Raw genomic sequence first — 18,633 nt, forward strand, 5'->3', positions numbered from 1 at the left:
GCAGCAAATCCAACATTACAAGGTTTAAAATCCCTGATTGCAGTGAGTAGACATGGGATGCCATGCTTGGTCAACACAAGGGCCTGAACTTACAGAATAGTCGGTCGGTCACTCCCATTCACTCTTTCAAACCTAACAGACGGCTCATTAACAGAAGAAACATGTTTTAACAACAAACGATTATACACAGAACCTAGCACTGCGAGTGGAATTGCAACACCTGCAGAGACCCTTAAAGCTAATTTGGGAGAAATCCTTTGAGTGAGACATTAACTCAGCACAAATGCTATGAAAAAAACTCAATTAACATTTAACCAAGTGATGAAATACAACAATACAAACAAGTGAGCCTCCAGGCACAATGAAAATAAGCCCTCATTAGCCAGATGGAAATTATTAAAATAAGATAATAAGAAGACCTCCCTCAGTGCACGGCTGTGCGGGGGTGAAAAAGTTAAATATGTTGCTTTTATTTACCACAGACGAACATTAACAACGAATATTCATAAGAAGGAAAAAACTGTTTATCTCACAAGCACACAATTCCAATTTGAGAACGTAAACAACTTACAAACTTATTATATTTGACTTACTTTCTTTCTGTGCTTTAACGCTTGTTAATTTTTTGATTTCAGCTTGAAAAAAAAATTACTCTAGCCTGCTAAATAATGCTGATGTCCTTTAAAATGACTAAATCACAGCTTTGGGCAGCTTTGTGGATGGCTGCATTGATTTCAGAGTTGCTGGTCTTTAACTTCGACAGCTTGCTTATCTTGTCTCTGTATCATAATGGAATTAAAGCATTAGAAGCAGAAGCGCAAGCTACAAGAGTGGAAATTATCCCAACTTTTTTTTTCTTTCCCAATATCTACTATTAATAAAGTCTCATATCATTCTAAGGACTGCTTATTCTCTCATTCTTGCATTTCACTGTAGTTGCCTCAAACCATCTTCCTGACACACATTCCTGACCCCACTGATGAATAAAGGATTGCTTTGGGATCTGTGCTCTGTCATTCAATTCTCCTCACTCTACTCACCATCTCCCTGAATCTGTTGAATTTGAATTTCCGTCTGTACCAGTCAGTTATCTATTTTTCAACCCCCACAGCCTCACTCTTTATGACTTCCTCCAGACTCTGTAAAGGATGATAAAGAAAACAATAAACCGAGTATTTATGTAATATCCTGCAATATGATGTTCTCGCAGTGGCTGTGAGGCAGGACTGCAGCAACACGACAGCCACATGCATGCAAAGCTTGGCTGTACAGATTTGATTTATGGAACACCATCAGCCCTCATATCCACTACTATTACTGTACTCAACTGCATTTTTTCCCTACACTTGCTGCATGGATTGATTGCACAATTTATTTACTTTGTGACAGATTTTAAATAGGAAGCATCAAACCATTGAGTAACCTTGATGCAAGTGCGGCTACAAGGCTGCTGCTCTGAAGAAAGCAAAGTGTGGAAATGTACATTTCTGTTCTTTTCAATTGTCCATGCAAGGGTCACAGTTAGCTGCTTTCATTTTGCATTAATCTAACATCAGTGTAAGTTGTTTAAACTGTGCGAGATACATGCTCACACCTAAATTGCATGACTCATGAAGACATGTTCATTGAATTAGAGAATACAGGGAAGTAAAGATATCTAGCCTTTTGAGGGATTTTAGCTAAAGTAATACAATAAGTGTGCTGGTAGGGATTCAGTGTCTTTATCAAGAACCTTTCAGCAGTGTGAATGCACATTTGCTTTTGTGGGGATTGAATGTATGACTGTATAATTCAGTCTCTCAAATAACTAGGTCACCCCTTTGCCCGTATTACAATGTGACGTTCTTGTAATTAGTCCCTGTGCTAGACTGTGTGCATATATGGAATATGAGCAGTGCCATCAGTCCATTGTCTATTGTTAGCTATTTCATCAACTTTATCTACTAGTTAATGTATGAACCTTTGCTTTTTGTTGCCAGAGGCCCAGAGCAGAGAATCTAAAATTAATATTTCATAGTGCTCCAAACCTGTCAGACAAATTTATGTAGACGTTCCGTCAATAAATGGTTGAAAGATTGATGGAATATGATGTCCCCGGGTGGAGCATGAAGCAGCTGGCGGGAGTGTTGATACTGTTTTACTGTTAGTTATTTCTTCTAATCTATGGGGCAGCCAGCTAATGCAGTGTTGCATGCGTCAGTGCGGTGAAAGCAAAAGAGCGTAATGTCCCATTTTGCTGTGTATCAGTGTGTGTATGACCACATCTAACATGCACATGACTGTGTTTAATCAGCACAAGTATTTATCTAAACCTATCATACAGCATCAAAATTATATGTGGAAGAGAACTGACTGCAAATTAGTTGAGAAGTGCAGTGAATCTCTTTCAGCTACTAGTTAGATTATGAAGATTTTGCTGTATCAATTCAATATGTTTCAGATTGGGTTCCATTACAGGACTGATCATTTAATATTGTAAAGAGATTATCAGTATTATTAGTTATTTACATTTGTCAGCTGTGGCTGACAGGTGAATGCAACCAATTCCTAACTAAACTGTGTGTAGCCTAATTTGGAATATAACAGAATTTCACACCCAGATTTTGAAAAGGATTTCAGCCGAGCTCCAGCTGGTTTTTACTCAATTCTGTAATTAAGATGTACAAAGACCATGTTTTTAAAGATTAATGAGCAGAAATTACCATGAGCTCTCTGTGCCTCTGTGACATTTGTCTTCTACCTGCAGGTCCTGGGGCATGTGCCCAGAGGGTTGCCTGGAGGCCCACAACCATCCATGGAATCCAGAATGGACACTCAAAATGGACAATTACAGAAAAGGCAAAGATCTAAAAGCTGACCAGGAAAATGTGTTTTTAATTAGTGTTTTTTAAAAGGAGAAGACTAAAGCAAATGTAAATTAGTTTTGCACTTGGAGAACACACTTACTAAAATCAGCTGACTATACTTACAAATGAAATATGGTATTTTCTGGCCATTTTTAATCACAAAAATCCCACTCAGGCTCGTTTCCTTTCTGTCACAAGTTACAGAGACAGAAAAGTTTCAAGCATATTTACACATAAGCAGCCACACAATACCTGCCCGTCATTTTGTTTTTCTCAGTTCGTAGTTTCATAGCTAAAATTCTCTGTCATCGTTATCAATTAGCTGAATGCCAATGCAAATGCTGCATGTTTTTGCACAGAGAAAACCCACAAGCCAAAGACAGAAGGACTGCATAATATTAGTTGTGACAATGACAGATCCAAACCCCTGGAACGGCCTTCAATAGATTTGACATGGTCCCTTCTTGCCAGATCTGTCAAACTCCTCTTGAACTTTTCTTTCTATTATTTTGTGGTGAGGAACACAGTACCGCCTAGAGCAGCTCCTGCATGGGTTTGAAGTAATGTGCTTTACCCTGACAGTGACGATAAAGGGCCTGGGCTTGGTGGGGGTTGGGGGGTGGATAAACAACGCGCAGGTCTCCAGAGAGCTTTCTGTGAATATGAAGGTTAGCGCCACAGTTTTATGCCAATGTAAGGCTGGCATTTGCTTCAAGTGGTCCACAAAGCCACAGCAAGCAATTAATGAACACCCTGAGCATTGCACTGAAAAAGAATTGACCTTCCTTTGCTCTCTGTAACCACTCGCAAAGCTTATCCATGAAATGACAAGGCTAAATTAAATTTTATTTCATTTGCATCATTGGCTTCATGGAGGGTGGCAATTTTAGCCCAAGCCTTGGCTAGTTAAACAGCCTCTTAACTGTGTGACAGCCATGCGTGGTTTATACAGTCTACTTTCTGCAGTTTTTTTAAACCCATAGTAAATATACAAGAACGATGCCAGCGTCGTTACGGCGGAGTTATGGGATCTCGAGTGCCGTTTGATAGAGCAGAAGTCCTGTTTCAGAACAGCTGTGTTATCTTGTCTAAGTGGAGGAATTTCCTTATGAATTCAAATCAGTATAATTTCTTAAATATACGGACATTACAGATGGTGGTCTGACTGACTGCTGGGTTCTTTATCCAGTGAGTGTAATTCCCTCAGCAAAATTACATCAGTGACAAGAGCCAGATTGTTAGCCTAAAACTCAAGTGCGAATTAGAGAAAGGGTTTTAATCTGGCAGTTTTGCATGTAAAACAAATATTTGCATCACAAGGAGTTGGCATAGCATCCTCTGATCAGCTGATTACCATAGTGATGAGACTCTTCAAAGGGAAAACTTTCTTCTTCGGGGGGGTTGAACTCAGAGTTACAGGTTATAAGCTGCAATATTGACTGTCTCTGAGGGCATGTTCTGCTCAGCAGCAGGAATATGGAACACTCCACTGTTGATTATAATGAAGTTGCGGGGGGGGGAAAGGCAAAAGCTTACTTTGGGAAGAGGGGGAAAAAAGAAGCAGTCTCTTTCTGACAGAGCTCATTATCCTCTCTGAAGGTGTTCGAAGCTTTAAAAAGCAGCAGCCGAGAGAGAAGAAGAAGGGGAGGAGTTGGCGATGGGATATATAGAAAGGTTGGATATTTGTGAAGAACTTAACAGTAGTGATCCATTTCTTAATTATTCCACCAGGACAATATTTTCCTCAGTTCCCTAGCTAATAAACGCCCTACATATGGTACCTTTAGCAAAGAGAATTATTCTGCTCCCCAACAGACAGGCTTCAGGGTGACCCTTGCTATCTGAAATGTGCTGACACCTCACTTCCTGGAACAGTTAAAGGAAATAGTGGTAATGATGGGATTGGGGTTGAATGATTAGTGGATCCAAATGAAATGTCCCGCTTTTTCCCCTTTAATAAAACAGAGGGTTGTTTCTGCACTTAATAATATACTGTAAGTTAATATTATTAATTATCATAATGCGGGAAACTGAAGAATAAGAGGGGCTTTTTGAATGAAGCAGTGGAAATGGAAAAAGAATTTTGGATGCCCTTCCACAGCACTTTGTGTGTGTGTGTGTGTGTGTGTGTGTGTGTGTGTGTGTGTGTGTGTGTGTGTGTGTGTGTGTGTGTGTGTGTGGGTTGCTAGACATTTCCTTTTTTCTGATACTGTTTCTCAGCACTGCAGCACTGTAGCAAAGGGATGGATCTCCCTTAATGTGGGCCTATTTGAGAGAGAGAGAGAGAGAGAGGGAGACCATGAGTAGGGAATCACAGAAATGAAAATGATGTCGCAGCATGTCAGGGCGGCAGCAACATGCAGCTCTGATATTGCGATAACAAGCATGTTGCAGAGACAGAGAAAGCTGTGAAGTAACAAAGCGGCTTGGACACCCCATCCAAAGCTTTTTGAATCCATTTGTTTTAGAAGGCTGCTGAAACGGGGTGGCATGCTGCCAGTTTTCAGATCTTCTCTGCGTGTGTGTAACAGAGAGACTCAGATGCATGTCTCAAGGTAAGGACAGGATACCCGAAGACTTGCACCTAATACTTGAAACAATCCTGCAGAAATGAATAGACTGACTAATGCTTAACTTGTTTGGCTGACTATACGCACTGCAGCTTTTCTGCCGCTCTAATGTGCTGTAATCCATCAATCTTTGAGTCACCTCCATGCAGGATCATACACGCATAGCACATTTGCATTCTACGTGGTCTCCACAAAGTACAGCACCACTACTGTTGTTCTGCACTCCTGAATAATAAATGGCATCTAGCACAAAACCGGTTCTCCTTGCTCTGTGGATTTAAGTGTAATTGATCCATACATTGTTACTGGCAGTACAGGAGTCACACAAACACCATCTCTGTCCATTGATTCTGCTAAATCTCGGATCAGGAGGTGTAAAATAAGATTACATATAGGTGGGAGCTACTGCTGGATAAGCTCTGAGTTGCACTTTAAAAGATAGAGGCCATTAAGCTGTGTGTGTGTGTGTGTGTGTGTGTGTGTGTGCGTGTGTGTGTGTGTGTGTGTGTGTGTGTGTGTGTGCTGAATCCATTGAAGCCGCTCTGTGACATCACGCTGCCGAAGAGGGATGGCTCAGCTAAACTTTCATCCCACAAATATTCATGCCTATTTAATTATCCAGAATCACTTTATTCCACATGAATTATGAATATTAATGAACAGGGGGAAGGGCAGCGAAAGGGTGTGCTGTGTATATGCTCTGCCTAAAGGAAAGATTGGTGTTACACAAGGATGTGCGCAGCCACCAGTCAATCGCTTCACAGTCACAACAAACGCTCCAGGGCAGAGGTCAGATGCAGAATTAGCCTTGTGTGGCTAAATGGCCTTAAGATTTCACCCATATATGACCAGACCATGGGTGGCTGCTGATGGCCTATTTCTGGGATCCTGCTGTGACTTTCCCCCTTGGCAACTGCACATTTGGATTTTGTCTTGCCCTTGAGCATTGTTCCCATTTTGTCATGTTTTTCTTCTTCCCCTATTAATTAAACCAATGCAGCCAAGTCTAACATAAAGGCATAAACCTAGTCATATAAAAAGAAATGAATGCATTAACCTTAATGTTGGTAAAGGTATGAGGTGATGGATTTAAGTTAAATATCATGATTTCAAATTGGGACCTTGCTTTCCTGATTTTAAATTTTAGTTTTGCTGACCATCATGCCATATGTACAGACTGGCAAACACGATAGTGAACCTTTCTTATACTTAAATCAACAATAGAAAAAGTCTTCTGGTATCCACATAATGCAACGTTCCTGAAAATGTAGAAAAATGCTTCTGTGATGGAAATATCAGCCCATTTAGAAACCTTTAAAGTTAGAAGAAACCTGAAAGTGGGCTGCAGGCTAAAGGAGAAACATAAAAGAGAGTATTCCTATGACAATAGATTTAAAGTCCTCCACTTAAAAAAGAAAAAGAAACTCTCTTGGCATTGTTTTTTCCCCTTTCTTTTTTTCCTTCCTTTCTATGAAGCACAGGAACCCTATCACATGCCTGCAGATAAAAAGCAGCTCTGTCAACCCACTATCACTGGATCAATGCTGCCATCTACTGCTACACTTCCACACTTGTCAGGATACAGCTCATTACAGTATTTAGTGCTGTCTAATTACTGAAATGGTTGTTTTCAGGCAATGTTAATTATTTAAATCATATCTAATTCGGTTTAGAAAGCATGCATTTTTTCCCACTGGGTTTCTAATGAGCTTTTTTACAGATTTAGCGGGTGTGCCTGTTTCATCTTGCTCTTCATTTATCCATTTCCCTCATCACTGCACACTTTGTCCTGTGTTTTATTCTTGCAGTGGTTTCTTGAATTCCTTCCAATAGTGTTGGGTAGGGGTGGGATAGCATCAGGGAGATGTATGGGGTAATGGCAATGTTGGATCCAAAAATAGATTCAAGGGCTTTAGTCATCAAATAGCATACTGCACAGGTGTAGTTTTATGGTCTAGGCTCTTTTTTATTGCTTCCATTGCAACCTTGCAGTACTATAAATCATAAGCATTTTGTTGGAGTGTACCGAACACATCAAGCATTTACAGCTATGCAACACAGCACTGATCCCCCGAGACCCGATGACAGCCAAGATTTGGTGTTAAATTGCAGTGTTTATTGCCAAATGAGTAACAGAAGTGATGGAAACACCACCTTACATACAATGTCTCACAGATACATGAATGGAGGTATGGATTTTTTTTTTTTTTAGTGTGCAGTCCACAAATTTCCTATATACAAAATCAAAAGGTGGGTGGGTGGCTGCTTTTCCAATTGCGAATGATAGACCATCCCTGCTTCTGCCACTCAAGCTTAATCATACCAGAAATTGTGAAAAGCTTCCCGGGGCATGAAGGAGAAAGTCATTATATTTTAAACTGGTCTAATTAATATGGAGGACTGGCATTGACTGTAAAATTATCTGATTAAGATGAGAGTAAAGCCTGTCATGCTGCTTGCCTGACCTCCACTATAACAAGATCACCACCATCAGATGCACTTATTTCGAGAGCATGTACCAATGACCTACAGATTTTTTAATAAAAAAAAAAAATTAGTTAGAAAGACTTAAAATGATTTGGTAAAAAGAACAGGTGAAAATGATGTCTGCAAATATGATAGTCATTTGTGGGAGCTAATCATTTCAATCTGCAGGCCAGCTGTATTCTTAGTATTCAGTATTCTGTCGATTTCACTGAAGAAAATTGAATATGTCACAGTATGTGAATAACTCAATAATGAATGTCAATGTTGTTCCTACTGTGACAAAGGCCTATTAATAGCAGTTAATTAAATATTTAGCTAATTAAATAACTAATTTTAATGTCACACTTTCAAGGTCATTTTTCATGCTGGTTCTCTATTAACAGTGTCAACACTGTCAGTGATAGCTGTGTTTCTCCTGCCGTCATAAGTCCCAAAGTCGGCTCAGAAAAAAAGGGTTGAACAGCACACCACCATATCTGTTTTTTAATAAAGGTTTTTCAATTTTAGGAGGTCCTGCAACTGCAGATTAGAATTTAAACAGCTTAGTTTTTTTTTTTTTTATCTCAAGATTTAAAGTAAATACTACTTATAATAATATTAATAATAACTGGTATAAAACTGACAACATATTCTGTCTCACAGAAGCATGAATAAAATTAGATAATAGTCATCTACTATTAATATTGCGTGGTCAAGTATAGCTATTAAGTAACCACTATGTGAGCAGTAAAATTCACGTGTTTTGATGATTATATTTCTGCATTTTATTAACATAATGTATCGGATTTAGCTTGTGATACCAATGTGAACCCTAGCCTCCTATTACAGTTCTAAGATAAGTAAAAGAATAATTGTAACTGAACATGCAAAGATAAAAAAAAAAACATATTCAAATAAATTTAGGCTTCTGCGACATGTAGTGTTTCTTGTCCTCTTTAAATCCACAACCAACCTAGTGACGTGGTCAGTGACGTGCGACAATATTGCATGACTACAAATTTGGCTGTCAAACAAATCGATTATAATTTAACGTGCAGCGATTTAATTTTGTATAAAATCTGTCATTAATTCAGCAGCTCTCCTGGTGTGTGTTTTTGTTGAGAAGTGCCATATAATACATTACATTTAAAATTTTATTATGTATATTAATTTAGAATATAGCATGTTTTTAAATATACGTTGTGAAGGCCCGAAATTAAAAGTATGTGGATGTCGTGAAAGAGCCGTTGAAAGGATAACGCGTTTTACTTTACGGCAAGATTGGCCTTCCGCTTTTTGTGTGTCGCAGTGGAATTTGGCTGGACTTTTGCGTTTGTGTTGCTAACAGTGGTTTGGGATTTGCTTAAATACAATGGGAATAGAGGAGGAAACGGACCGCACCGTCTTCATAAGAAACCTAGATACTAAAGTGACGGAGGAGCTTTTGTTCGAGTTGTTTTTACAGGTGCTGCTTTCGCCACTTGTGCACAAAACTAGAAACTGTTGGTAGCATAATAGCTAGCTAGTGGCACAGAAACCGCTTACAAATAAAGTCACCGGAATGTACTAACACGTGGAGCTGTAAGCTGTATTGTGCGGTAACAAATGTGTCTCGTTTACATGTCTTTTGGTGTTTTACACATGCGTTGTGTGTAGTGGTTTTTCACCCCCGAATCACAGTAGCTAGCTAGTTAGCTGTCGTTAGCTTTAGCCGTTGATCACAAGCTTTTGTTTACGAAATTCGTTGATCCTTTCTGCAGGCAGGACCTCTTGTCAAAACCAAAATTCCAAAGGACTCGGATGGGAGACAGAAGACGTTTGGCTTTGCCGTATACAAACATGACGTGTCCGTGCCCTACGCCGTGCAACTACTAAACGGAACCATGCTGAATGGGAGAAATATCCATGTGCAGTTCAGATCAGGTGAGCTGGCATTTTTGTTGCTTTGAATTATGACGTAAATATTTCAACGTGTTTTGTGCATTTATGTGGTTTCAACACTGAACGTTTCAGTTAATGTTTGACTATCCAGAAATAAGTAACTAAAAAGCTATCACAGACAAAGCTGCGACCATCATATTTCACGCAAAGAAGTAGACGTCAGTACTTGAGTAAACTACTGTTAGTGTTACTGAAAAGCAATGACCCATGTACAGTAACCACCACACCCTACACCCGATAGGGATTCTTTGGTTTCGGTGTTGTGCACAGTTGTCGGTGTGCATAGTAGGTCAAAAGGAATAGAAGTGAGACAAAACCTTGAGCGACTTAGTAGTTGAATTAAATCACTCAAGTCTACGGAAAACCAAAGGGTTTCAGTCTTAGAATGGATTGTGCATTGACTTTTTAACATATAAAGATATGTCTTTTCAGACAAGGTACTAGGATGAGACAGTATAGTTAAAAGTTGTATCACTTCTTTTTCACTGCATTGTCTGACTTATATAATTCTACCTCACTCTGAAATGCAGCCTGCCTTGTTTGCAAAGTTTTCCTCCAGAAAGTAATTTTTAGTATACATTTATATTTAACCATGTAAATCAGCACTTGGGTATGGAACTATTTTACTAGATAGTGTAGCTGTAGCATTTTGGGTAGTTAACTCCTCTAAACATAGTTGGCAATAAACATGTAGCCAACATCACTTGTGATTGTTTCATTACAATTAATTGAAGGAATACAAATGCACAAGACTAAACGCGGGTAAACTATTTTACTATTTCTTTATTTTTTTTAAATTTTAAGTTTAAAAAAAATGAGCAAAGGTAGAGTTAGTTCCTGTCTAAAACTGCTCACACACTGTGCTTTCCACATGTGGTATGTTGCATGTAAAGCACCACAATTTCAAGTGGTGTTTACTTTGATTGTGCTCATAAGAAGCCATACATTTTTTATGCAGATGTCTGCAAAACTAGGCAACAAGAACCAATATTATTTAGATGCGTAACTGCCTCTAAAGCCCAGAGCAAAGACAAACCTGTCCCTTTAAAATATTACTTCACATGGAAAAAATGTATTTCCTCTTGGCACATCAGATATTTATTGGCAGTGTTAGTGAAGTGTGTGACCCAACCCAATTTTCCAAAACCTTTGCGACTTAACCAAATGCCTGACGGCCAAGGACCAGTAAAAAAACATGTTAGCTGTCAAGCCAGTAGCCCGTTTGGGCCTGTTCAAATATAACTTCAATTTCACATGTAAAGCAAACAGGCTTTGGATTACTTAATATATTATCATGCTTTTTACAACTACACTGTACAATGTACTATTGCTGTGTGATTTATTACTATTACTGAAGGTTGCTTGCCATACCAATACCAACTAGATTTAAATCTTAATATAAAATGAATAACAGTAGGGTGGACATTAGGTAAGGCTGCACTTTTAGTAGCAATCTCATATAGAAAACTATTCCGCGCGTATATAAAACAGGTCCGCGGCTCCAAACCATAGTAAAGGGACCTCTGGCTAATACGTTGGGTTGTGTGTTGGGCTCGTAGCCGAAAACTATCTTTACTTTGTTGTCTGCGTCAACTTTTGCTAGCGAGAGACAGAGAGAGGCGTTGAAAGGCTGCTCCAACTGAACTTATTGTTTCGGAGGAAAATGTGAACACAGTGTACAGTTGAGTCTAAATAGCTTATTTACAACTGGGCTCGTCAGGCACTCTTTTTGGCTTCAGTGGTTATTATTATATTTACATGCTTCCATTTCACGTTTCTGCTCGGTGACAACTCGTACTTTTCGACTCTCCTTTTTCTCCCTCCCTCGCTCACAGACACATAACGGGTACGGCAGTCCATTCTCCCTGCAGCACGGACTACACTGCCCATGAGGCTACATTCTTTATGGCTACGCCTGTATATTCAATTATTTTTTGAATAATAATTTTTTAAAATATTTACGTCATTGTGCGGTAGGGCTGCTACAAACGATTATTTTGATAGTCGACTAGTCACCGATTATTTTTGCGATTAGTCGACTAATCAGATCATGCATCCATTGGGTGTAAAACGTACAGCTTATTGCACCAGCAGCATCTGCTCTTATATAACTATCATTAGCTTACAGCTTTAAGTGTTTAAGGTATGTGCTAACTTAAAATAAAGACAAGATGATAGTTTATTAAATTTTAATGAAATCAGAATCAGAATCAGAATCAGAATACTTTATTGATCCCTGGGGGAAATTATTTTTTGTTACAGTGCTCCATTTTAAACCAACATTAAGACAAGACAGACAATACGCTAACTAAGAATAGTACAATATATACATATATATACATACATACATACATAAGTCACTTATAAATAAATATTTGGAAAAGAAACATGTGTAGTTGTAGCAGCAAACAGTGTGTTAAGTGGATGCGTTGTACAGGGAGATGGCCACAGGCAGGAATGATTTCCTGTGTCGTTCAGTGGTGCTTTTCGGTAATCTCAGTCTCTCACTGAACGAGCTCCTGTGACTGACCAACATGTCATGGAGTGGGTGGGAGGTGTTATCCAACATTGTCTTTATCTTGGACAGCATCCGCCTCTCCGACACCACCTTGAGGGAGTCCAGCTCCATCCCCACAACATTGCTGGCCTTACGGATCAGTTTATTAAGTCTGTTGGCATCTGCGACCCTCAGCCTGCTCCCCCAGCATGCAACAGCATATAGGATCGCACTGGCCACCACAGACTCATAGAAAATCCTCAGCATTTTCTGGCAGATGTTGAAGGACCTCAGTCGCCTCAAGAAATAGAGACGACTCTGGCCCTTCCTGTAAAAACAATTTGCAGATTGTTTCGGTGAAGTTTAATAAGCTCCTTGCTATCTAAAATATAACGGGACACCGGAGTATATTCTCGAGCATCTCACGCTTCTGATAATCAGTTGTCTGCTTGACGTTTATTCAGCTGTGTAAAAACTACAACTTTAATCTCAGCCAAACCGATTTACTCAGGAACAAATAAAATACTAAAAAAAAGCCAAACAATAACATTTTAAAGTTCTCTAAGTGACTTCTATATGTTTAACCTGAGTAGCGAAAGACGGTGGTGGGTTTGAAAACGATTTGCCGGGAGTCCGGTGTTCACACCGGCTCTAGTGAGCTTTGCCCCCGGCTAGCTATCGAGCTAGTGGGTAACAGACATCTCTGAAAACGTCGGAGCGCTTTTGAAAATATGTGGTGTCTTGATAAACTGAGCAGATATTTGAGATTTACACAGCTACATTCTCGCCTGAAAATATGTTAAACGTTTATTTTGTGACCCATAAAGAATAATAAGAGTAATATTAAAACTAACTAGCTGCTGCCATTGTTAGAAACTGAGCAGGGCTGCGCTTTGAATTCTGGGACAGAGCTACTTCTTCTTCGGGGTTTAACGGCAGCTGGCATCCTTGTACATGCAGTGCTGCCATCTTCTGTTTCAGTCCGTTATTACACTCTTAAATCCATCCATCCATCCATTCGCTTCCGCTTATCCTTTTTCAGGGTCGCGGGGGGCGCTGGAGCCTATCTCAGCTGTCATAGGGCGAGAGGCGGGGTACACCCTGGACAGGTCGCCAGTCTGTCGCAGGGCTTACACACAGGGACAGACAACCATTCGCACTCACATTCACTCGCACATTCACACCTAGTGGCAATTTGGATTATCCGATTAACCTATCCCCACAAGCTGTGCATGTCTTTGGACTGTGGGAGGAAGCCGGAGTACCCGGAGAGAACCCACGCAAACACGGGGAGAACATGCAAACTCCACACAGAAAGACCCCGGCCTGATGGTGGAATTGAACTCAGGACCTTCTTGCTGTGCGGCAACAGTGCTAACCACCTTGCCACCGTGCTGCCACTCTTAAATCCTACTACTTATTCCTGCGCCTTTTGTGATCTTACAAAGCTTCAAACGACGCGTCGACTATTAAATTAGTCGTCGACGATTTTGATAGTCGACGTAATCATGACTAGTCAACTAATCGTGGCAGCCCTATTGTGCGGGCAGCAAGTAGAGGTGACATGGGCCGTGGGATTGAGACACAGACATTAGAGCCTCTTAATGCATGTTTTGTTTGGGTTTCCGCCGGTGTGGAATTAGCAAAACTAGAGAGGGCATAGCCTAACATATGAAACAGGAAAAGACCGCTGTGTAATCCATTTATTTCAACAAAGTAAATGTATTCTGAATACCACCCTTTTAAACGGTAACTGTAACGCAATACAGTTACTCATATTTTGTATTTTAAATACATAATGCCAGTACATGTATTCTGTTACTCCCCAACACTCGTTAAAAGGCTGATGACAAAAAAGAAAATGTTAGTGGCATTTACACCACAAAGATTTATTTTAAAGCTTTGGTTAAGTATTTTGGAGAGTTAGGTGTTCACATAATTTAATTGTAAATCTAGTAATACAATATGCTATATCATTAAAAGCTACGGGGTAGTGTGTGTATAAAGTATAGTTAGTTTTCTGTGCTTGTCAGTGTTTAGGGTCATTTAAAATGATTTTTATATAATTGCATGAATTAGTGTCAACTAGTGTCTGGTGCTTTGCTCATGTATGAAAACACAGACATATGTTAACTTTATATTTTTATTATGATCAATATTATTAATTCTATGTGAATTATATCCTATATATTGATTGCTCTTCTGCTTTGTGAGTCATTGTATAAGACAAAGTAGTCAATTGCAGACACTATAGGTGTCACATTTTGATCAACAGTTATTTACATATATGCGTAATAACACGTTCCAGTGACCTCAAAAATGTCACTGCACTTAAAATTGATTTACAAACAAAAACATGCACGTAACATAGCCATAATTTAGCCATTCATTTTGAGTCAGCTACTATATGTAATATATATGATTTGTAAGGATTTAAGTATTTTAAAAATAATTCCCAACGGCTATATAGATGTTTATAGTCTTGGTATCCTTGGTAGTTTTTCTTATCATTTTCATCTAGATTAATTAACACTTGTAGGAGGAGCTAGGGGAAAGAGTTTAATTCAATTCATTTTAAGTTTAATTTTTTTTATATAGCAACAAAACAACAATAGTAACCTAATGGCATACATGCATTTGCTATATTACTAATATATTAAGATTACTGCAATGATATTTCTTTTTCTTAAAGAGTGTGTGTTTGTCATATCATTTGGTATGGATCAAGTATATATATGCTTTCTTCTTTTTAATATAAATTTTGTTTTGCTCGCTCATAGGCAGCAGTCATTGCAGCAATCCAGGGAACTCACAGAATTCAAGTCCTGCAAGTACCCCAAATCCCCATGGCCAGAGGTAAGAGAGTGTCTCACAGCATCAAAAGTTATCATCTTATTGTACCAATTAAGATGCTCACATGCTGTTAATAAGAGGAAAGACTAACAAGTTTCACTGTCAAGTATTAAAATATTCATTAAAAAAATAAAGTCCATTGAGACTGTGGTAATATGTCACCAAACCCCCCCAAAACAAATCAGTACTTTGGAGTCACACTTAACTACAGTTGTGATGTAGTAGAATTAAGTCAGGTGCTTCAAGTCACCATTACTATAGCACCTGAGCTTTGAATTATAAAGTTAATGAATAAATGAATAAAAATTGTGTAGGCTGTTCAAAACAGGCTGACTGTTGGACTAAAGAATTCAAAAACATTATCCAATCATAAGTGTATATAAGATTTACGACCCTTTTGCTTTTTGTATGGCTGTAAAATGGAATGAATAATAGTCATTAAAGTTTCTTCCTATGCTGATTAGCAAGTTAAAGCTAGTTTGGTGAAAGCAGCATCTTTCAGTTGTAAAGTGAAATGAAAATGGAGTTAAGCTCATGTTTGTGATGCCTAGTTCTTTTGGATATCACAGTCACCAGATAATTTCTAATCTGTCACAAATATATCCTTCCATGGTAGTAGAGGCGAAAATTTCCTCAAGATAATAGTCATATTTAAACTCTAAATGTATGCCACGTGGTCCATGTGACACGAATATAGTCATTGGCACAGGTCTGTCAAAGTGCAGATGTAAACACATGGAAACCATGAACTGGTCGTTGTTGCCTTATTCCATTACATCACTTCAGGAAAACACGTTTGTGAGTAGATAATGGAAATGAGAAAATGACCCAAATATTCTGAGAATTGTCCCAGCCAGTCACATAACTTTATAATTTTTATTACACTTGGAGAAGACGAAAACAGGAGTGCACACGACTAAGTTAGTAGACATTTACATATTGCTGTTGGTGCCAGAAACAAGTATGTTCTTATTTAATCAACGTACTGTGTCATTTGCTTTGATTCCCATTAGACATCAGCCTCTCTCTCTCCCCATCTGTCTCTCTATGAGATGTTGTTAATAAGCAAGGTGCAAAGTACACAGATGACAGCTGAGCAAACTGGTGTACGTCTGGATTACATAGAAAATGAGTGAAAATGTTTGTATGCAGGCTGCATCTGAGTAAGCAGGCATAGCCACTAAACTGGAGTGATGTTTAATGATATTCTGCACAGGTGTGTCAGTGCTAGTGTGCAATGGGAGGGGCTGGTGCTGGCACTGCCAACATTACCCACACTTGGCAAATTAATCCGATATTGTGGGTGTGTATTGTGGCACAAAGTGTCACACACTTCGGCAGCATTTGAAGTGTGATGTAATCATTAAAGAAGGAAGCTAGCTGTTTCAAATGGCTGTTGCATACTTTTGCACTACTTTTAAAACCAGTTTTTAACCTCATGCATCAGATTTTGGTCAATTTGAAATATTTTGTTAATTTCAATTTTCAATTTAAATATTTTGTTAATTTAAAATTAGTCAACTAGTGAAATTTTCTTTCCGCAATCTTTTTCTAAAAGAAAAGTAAATTATAAATTGCGAAATGTTTTGTAGGTTTTTTTTGTTATTTTGTTGTTAGAGGTAGATTGATTTTTATATTAGTGTGTCAGTGAAGTACTCCAATATAATTTTTGGCTCATCCTGCAAAACTAGTTATAATAAATTATAATAATATAATATAATGATGTTAAAAATAACTTATGTGGTCATGGGTGCTGTCCTATAGCCTTGCAGTAACTAGCAGCTTTGGTAGAACCTTCTAGTAGTTTGAAGTTTACGTAGACACTGAAGTTCTCCTCAGTCACTGGTCCCTTCAACTACAATAGTTACTGTAAGTTGTTGGGGCAGCTGTGGATTAGGAGATAGAGCGGGTCATCTGGAAATCCAAAGGTCGACGGTTCAATCACCAGCTACTCAAGTCTTCAAGTGTCCTTGGGCAAAACACTAAGCACTGAGCTTCCCCCAATGCATCCAGAGTGTGTGTTGCTTAGTTAGGACCAAAGCACTCATGAATTTGTGTGTGAATAGGTGAATGAGGCTTGTAGTAAAAAGGGCTTTAAGTGCTCAAAGTAGAAAAGCAAAATAGAAAAAGTTCTAATAAAAACTTAATGTTGATCTTATTTGAAGACCCTTATAAATTGCTATTTCCACACTCCTACAGAACCCCAGCCCAATTCAGCTCTCCACCATATACTCCTCCACACCAAATACAGAGATCCTTTTCTTCTCCCGATAATCTGCAGAAGCATGCCATGGTAAGTTTCTATTTCAAAAAACAATACTGTATTGCCATAATGGACAGAATTCATATGCGTTATTCAAGGATTGCACTTGGCTTCTTTTATGTTCAACTAGCTCTGTTATTGTGTAACAAATAAGTCAATATGTAAGCCGTGTGTAAAACAGGACTTTTTATTTTCCCTCCATTTGTAGATGAACAACATGATGTGGCAGACTCACATGAAGCAAATGGACCAGTTAAACGGCTCCTTAAAACCTCCGCAGCGGCAGACGTTTGGAGGTGGAAAGTCCACCAGTGGTGACTCACGGCATCATGACAATACTCCCTATCGGCATCACGCATCCCAGAATAACAGCACTGGCAGAAGCCAGCGCTACGCGGAGGAGCCGGGCTCTGGCCGTCATCAGCAACACGGCCACGGCCGAGAGAGCCACCACCACCATCATCAACACCAGAGCAACAGGAGTGGCAACCGTCACTATGACAACAGAGGCGGCAATAGACCATATGATGATAGGGGTAGCAACCGTGGCTACCAAGACAGTAGATGGCAACGATACTGAGATGTAAAAAAAAAAAAAAAAATTTAATTCTGTACAGACTTAAGTTCTTCAGATTTGAGGACACTTTTCTAAAGATGATGAACTATGTAGAAAAACATTATTGTGTATACTCAGGTTGTTTGTAATGATCCTATCAGTTTTAAGATTTAATAACTCATGCCTTAGACACATTTTTTTAATTATTTTTATTTTACTTTTAAGGCATTTTAAAATTTGTACTCTTCTTTCGTGTGAGCTTTTCATCACAGACGTTGCAGATATTTTGTAGGGTGTCATTTTGTCATGAGAGCAAGGACAAAAGCTATAATTAGTAGCGATTTTTAGAATACGAGGGGGGAAAGTATTAAAAAAAAGAAATTGGGCAGTTTTTTTATGTTATGCAGATAATATTTAAACGGTGCTGCCATAGTTAAAAACGAAAATCTTCAGGTACTTTGCAAAAAAAGAACAATAACTTTCAGATTCCACCAGCACCACTTACTACAACAGGGCACTGACTTTTTCTGATTGTAACATCGTCTAACCTTGCTCTTTTCCAGAATTTTTTTTTACTCTTATGTGTAAGACTGTTTTAAAATGAACATTTGCATTATTATTATAAAGCCCTTTTCATTTGA

At 38.8% G+C, this 18,633-nt stretch overlaps 1 protein-coding gene across 1 annotated transcript; it reads left to right on the forward strand.

Annotated features, from left to right (window-relative positions):
* The first annotated feature begins 9,124 nt into the window (after window positions 1–9,124).
* Window positions 9,125–18,633, forward strand: rbm7 (RNA binding motif protein 7). The gene is made up of 5 exons (XM_086261241.1): window positions 9,125–9,347; window positions 9,643–9,805; window positions 15,101–15,176; window positions 17,373–17,466; window positions 17,645–18,633. The coding sequence occupies exons 1-5, from the start codon at window positions 9,255–9,257 to the stop codon at window positions 18,014–18,016; spliced, it is 798 nt and encodes a 265-aa protein (XP_086117367.1). The 5' UTR covers window positions 9,125–9,254; the 3' UTR covers window positions 18,017–18,633.

Source organism: Aulonocara sp. 'chitande type north' Nkhata Bay, linkage group LG14, assembly GCF_057382095.1.
Source record: "Aulonocara sp. 'chitande type north' Nkhata Bay isolate Kocher_YH1m ecotype deep benthic linkage group LG14, A_spYH_male_GT1.1, whole genome shotgun sequence".
Taxonomy (NCBI): domain Eukaryota; kingdom Metazoa; phylum Chordata; class Actinopteri; order Cichliformes; family Cichlidae; genus Aulonocara; species Aulonocara sp. 'chitande type north' Nkhata Bay.

What these genes read in the sequence shown, in the direction of transcription:
- rbm7 (XM_086261241.1), top strand. Translation starts at nt 9,255, where the DNA reads ATGGGAATAGAGGAGGAAACGGACCGCACCGTCTTCATAAGAAACCTA. An exon ending in TGTTCGAGTTGTTTTTACAG is followed by an intron (nt 9,348 to 9,642) that starts GTGCTGCTTTCG and finishes TCCTTTCTGCAG; the next exon opens with GCAGGACCTCTTGTCAAAAC. An exon ending in ATCTGCAGAAGCATGCCATG is followed by an intron (nt 17,467 to 17,644) that starts GTAAGTTTCTAT and finishes CTCCATTTGTAG; the next exon opens with ATGAACAACATGATGTGGCA.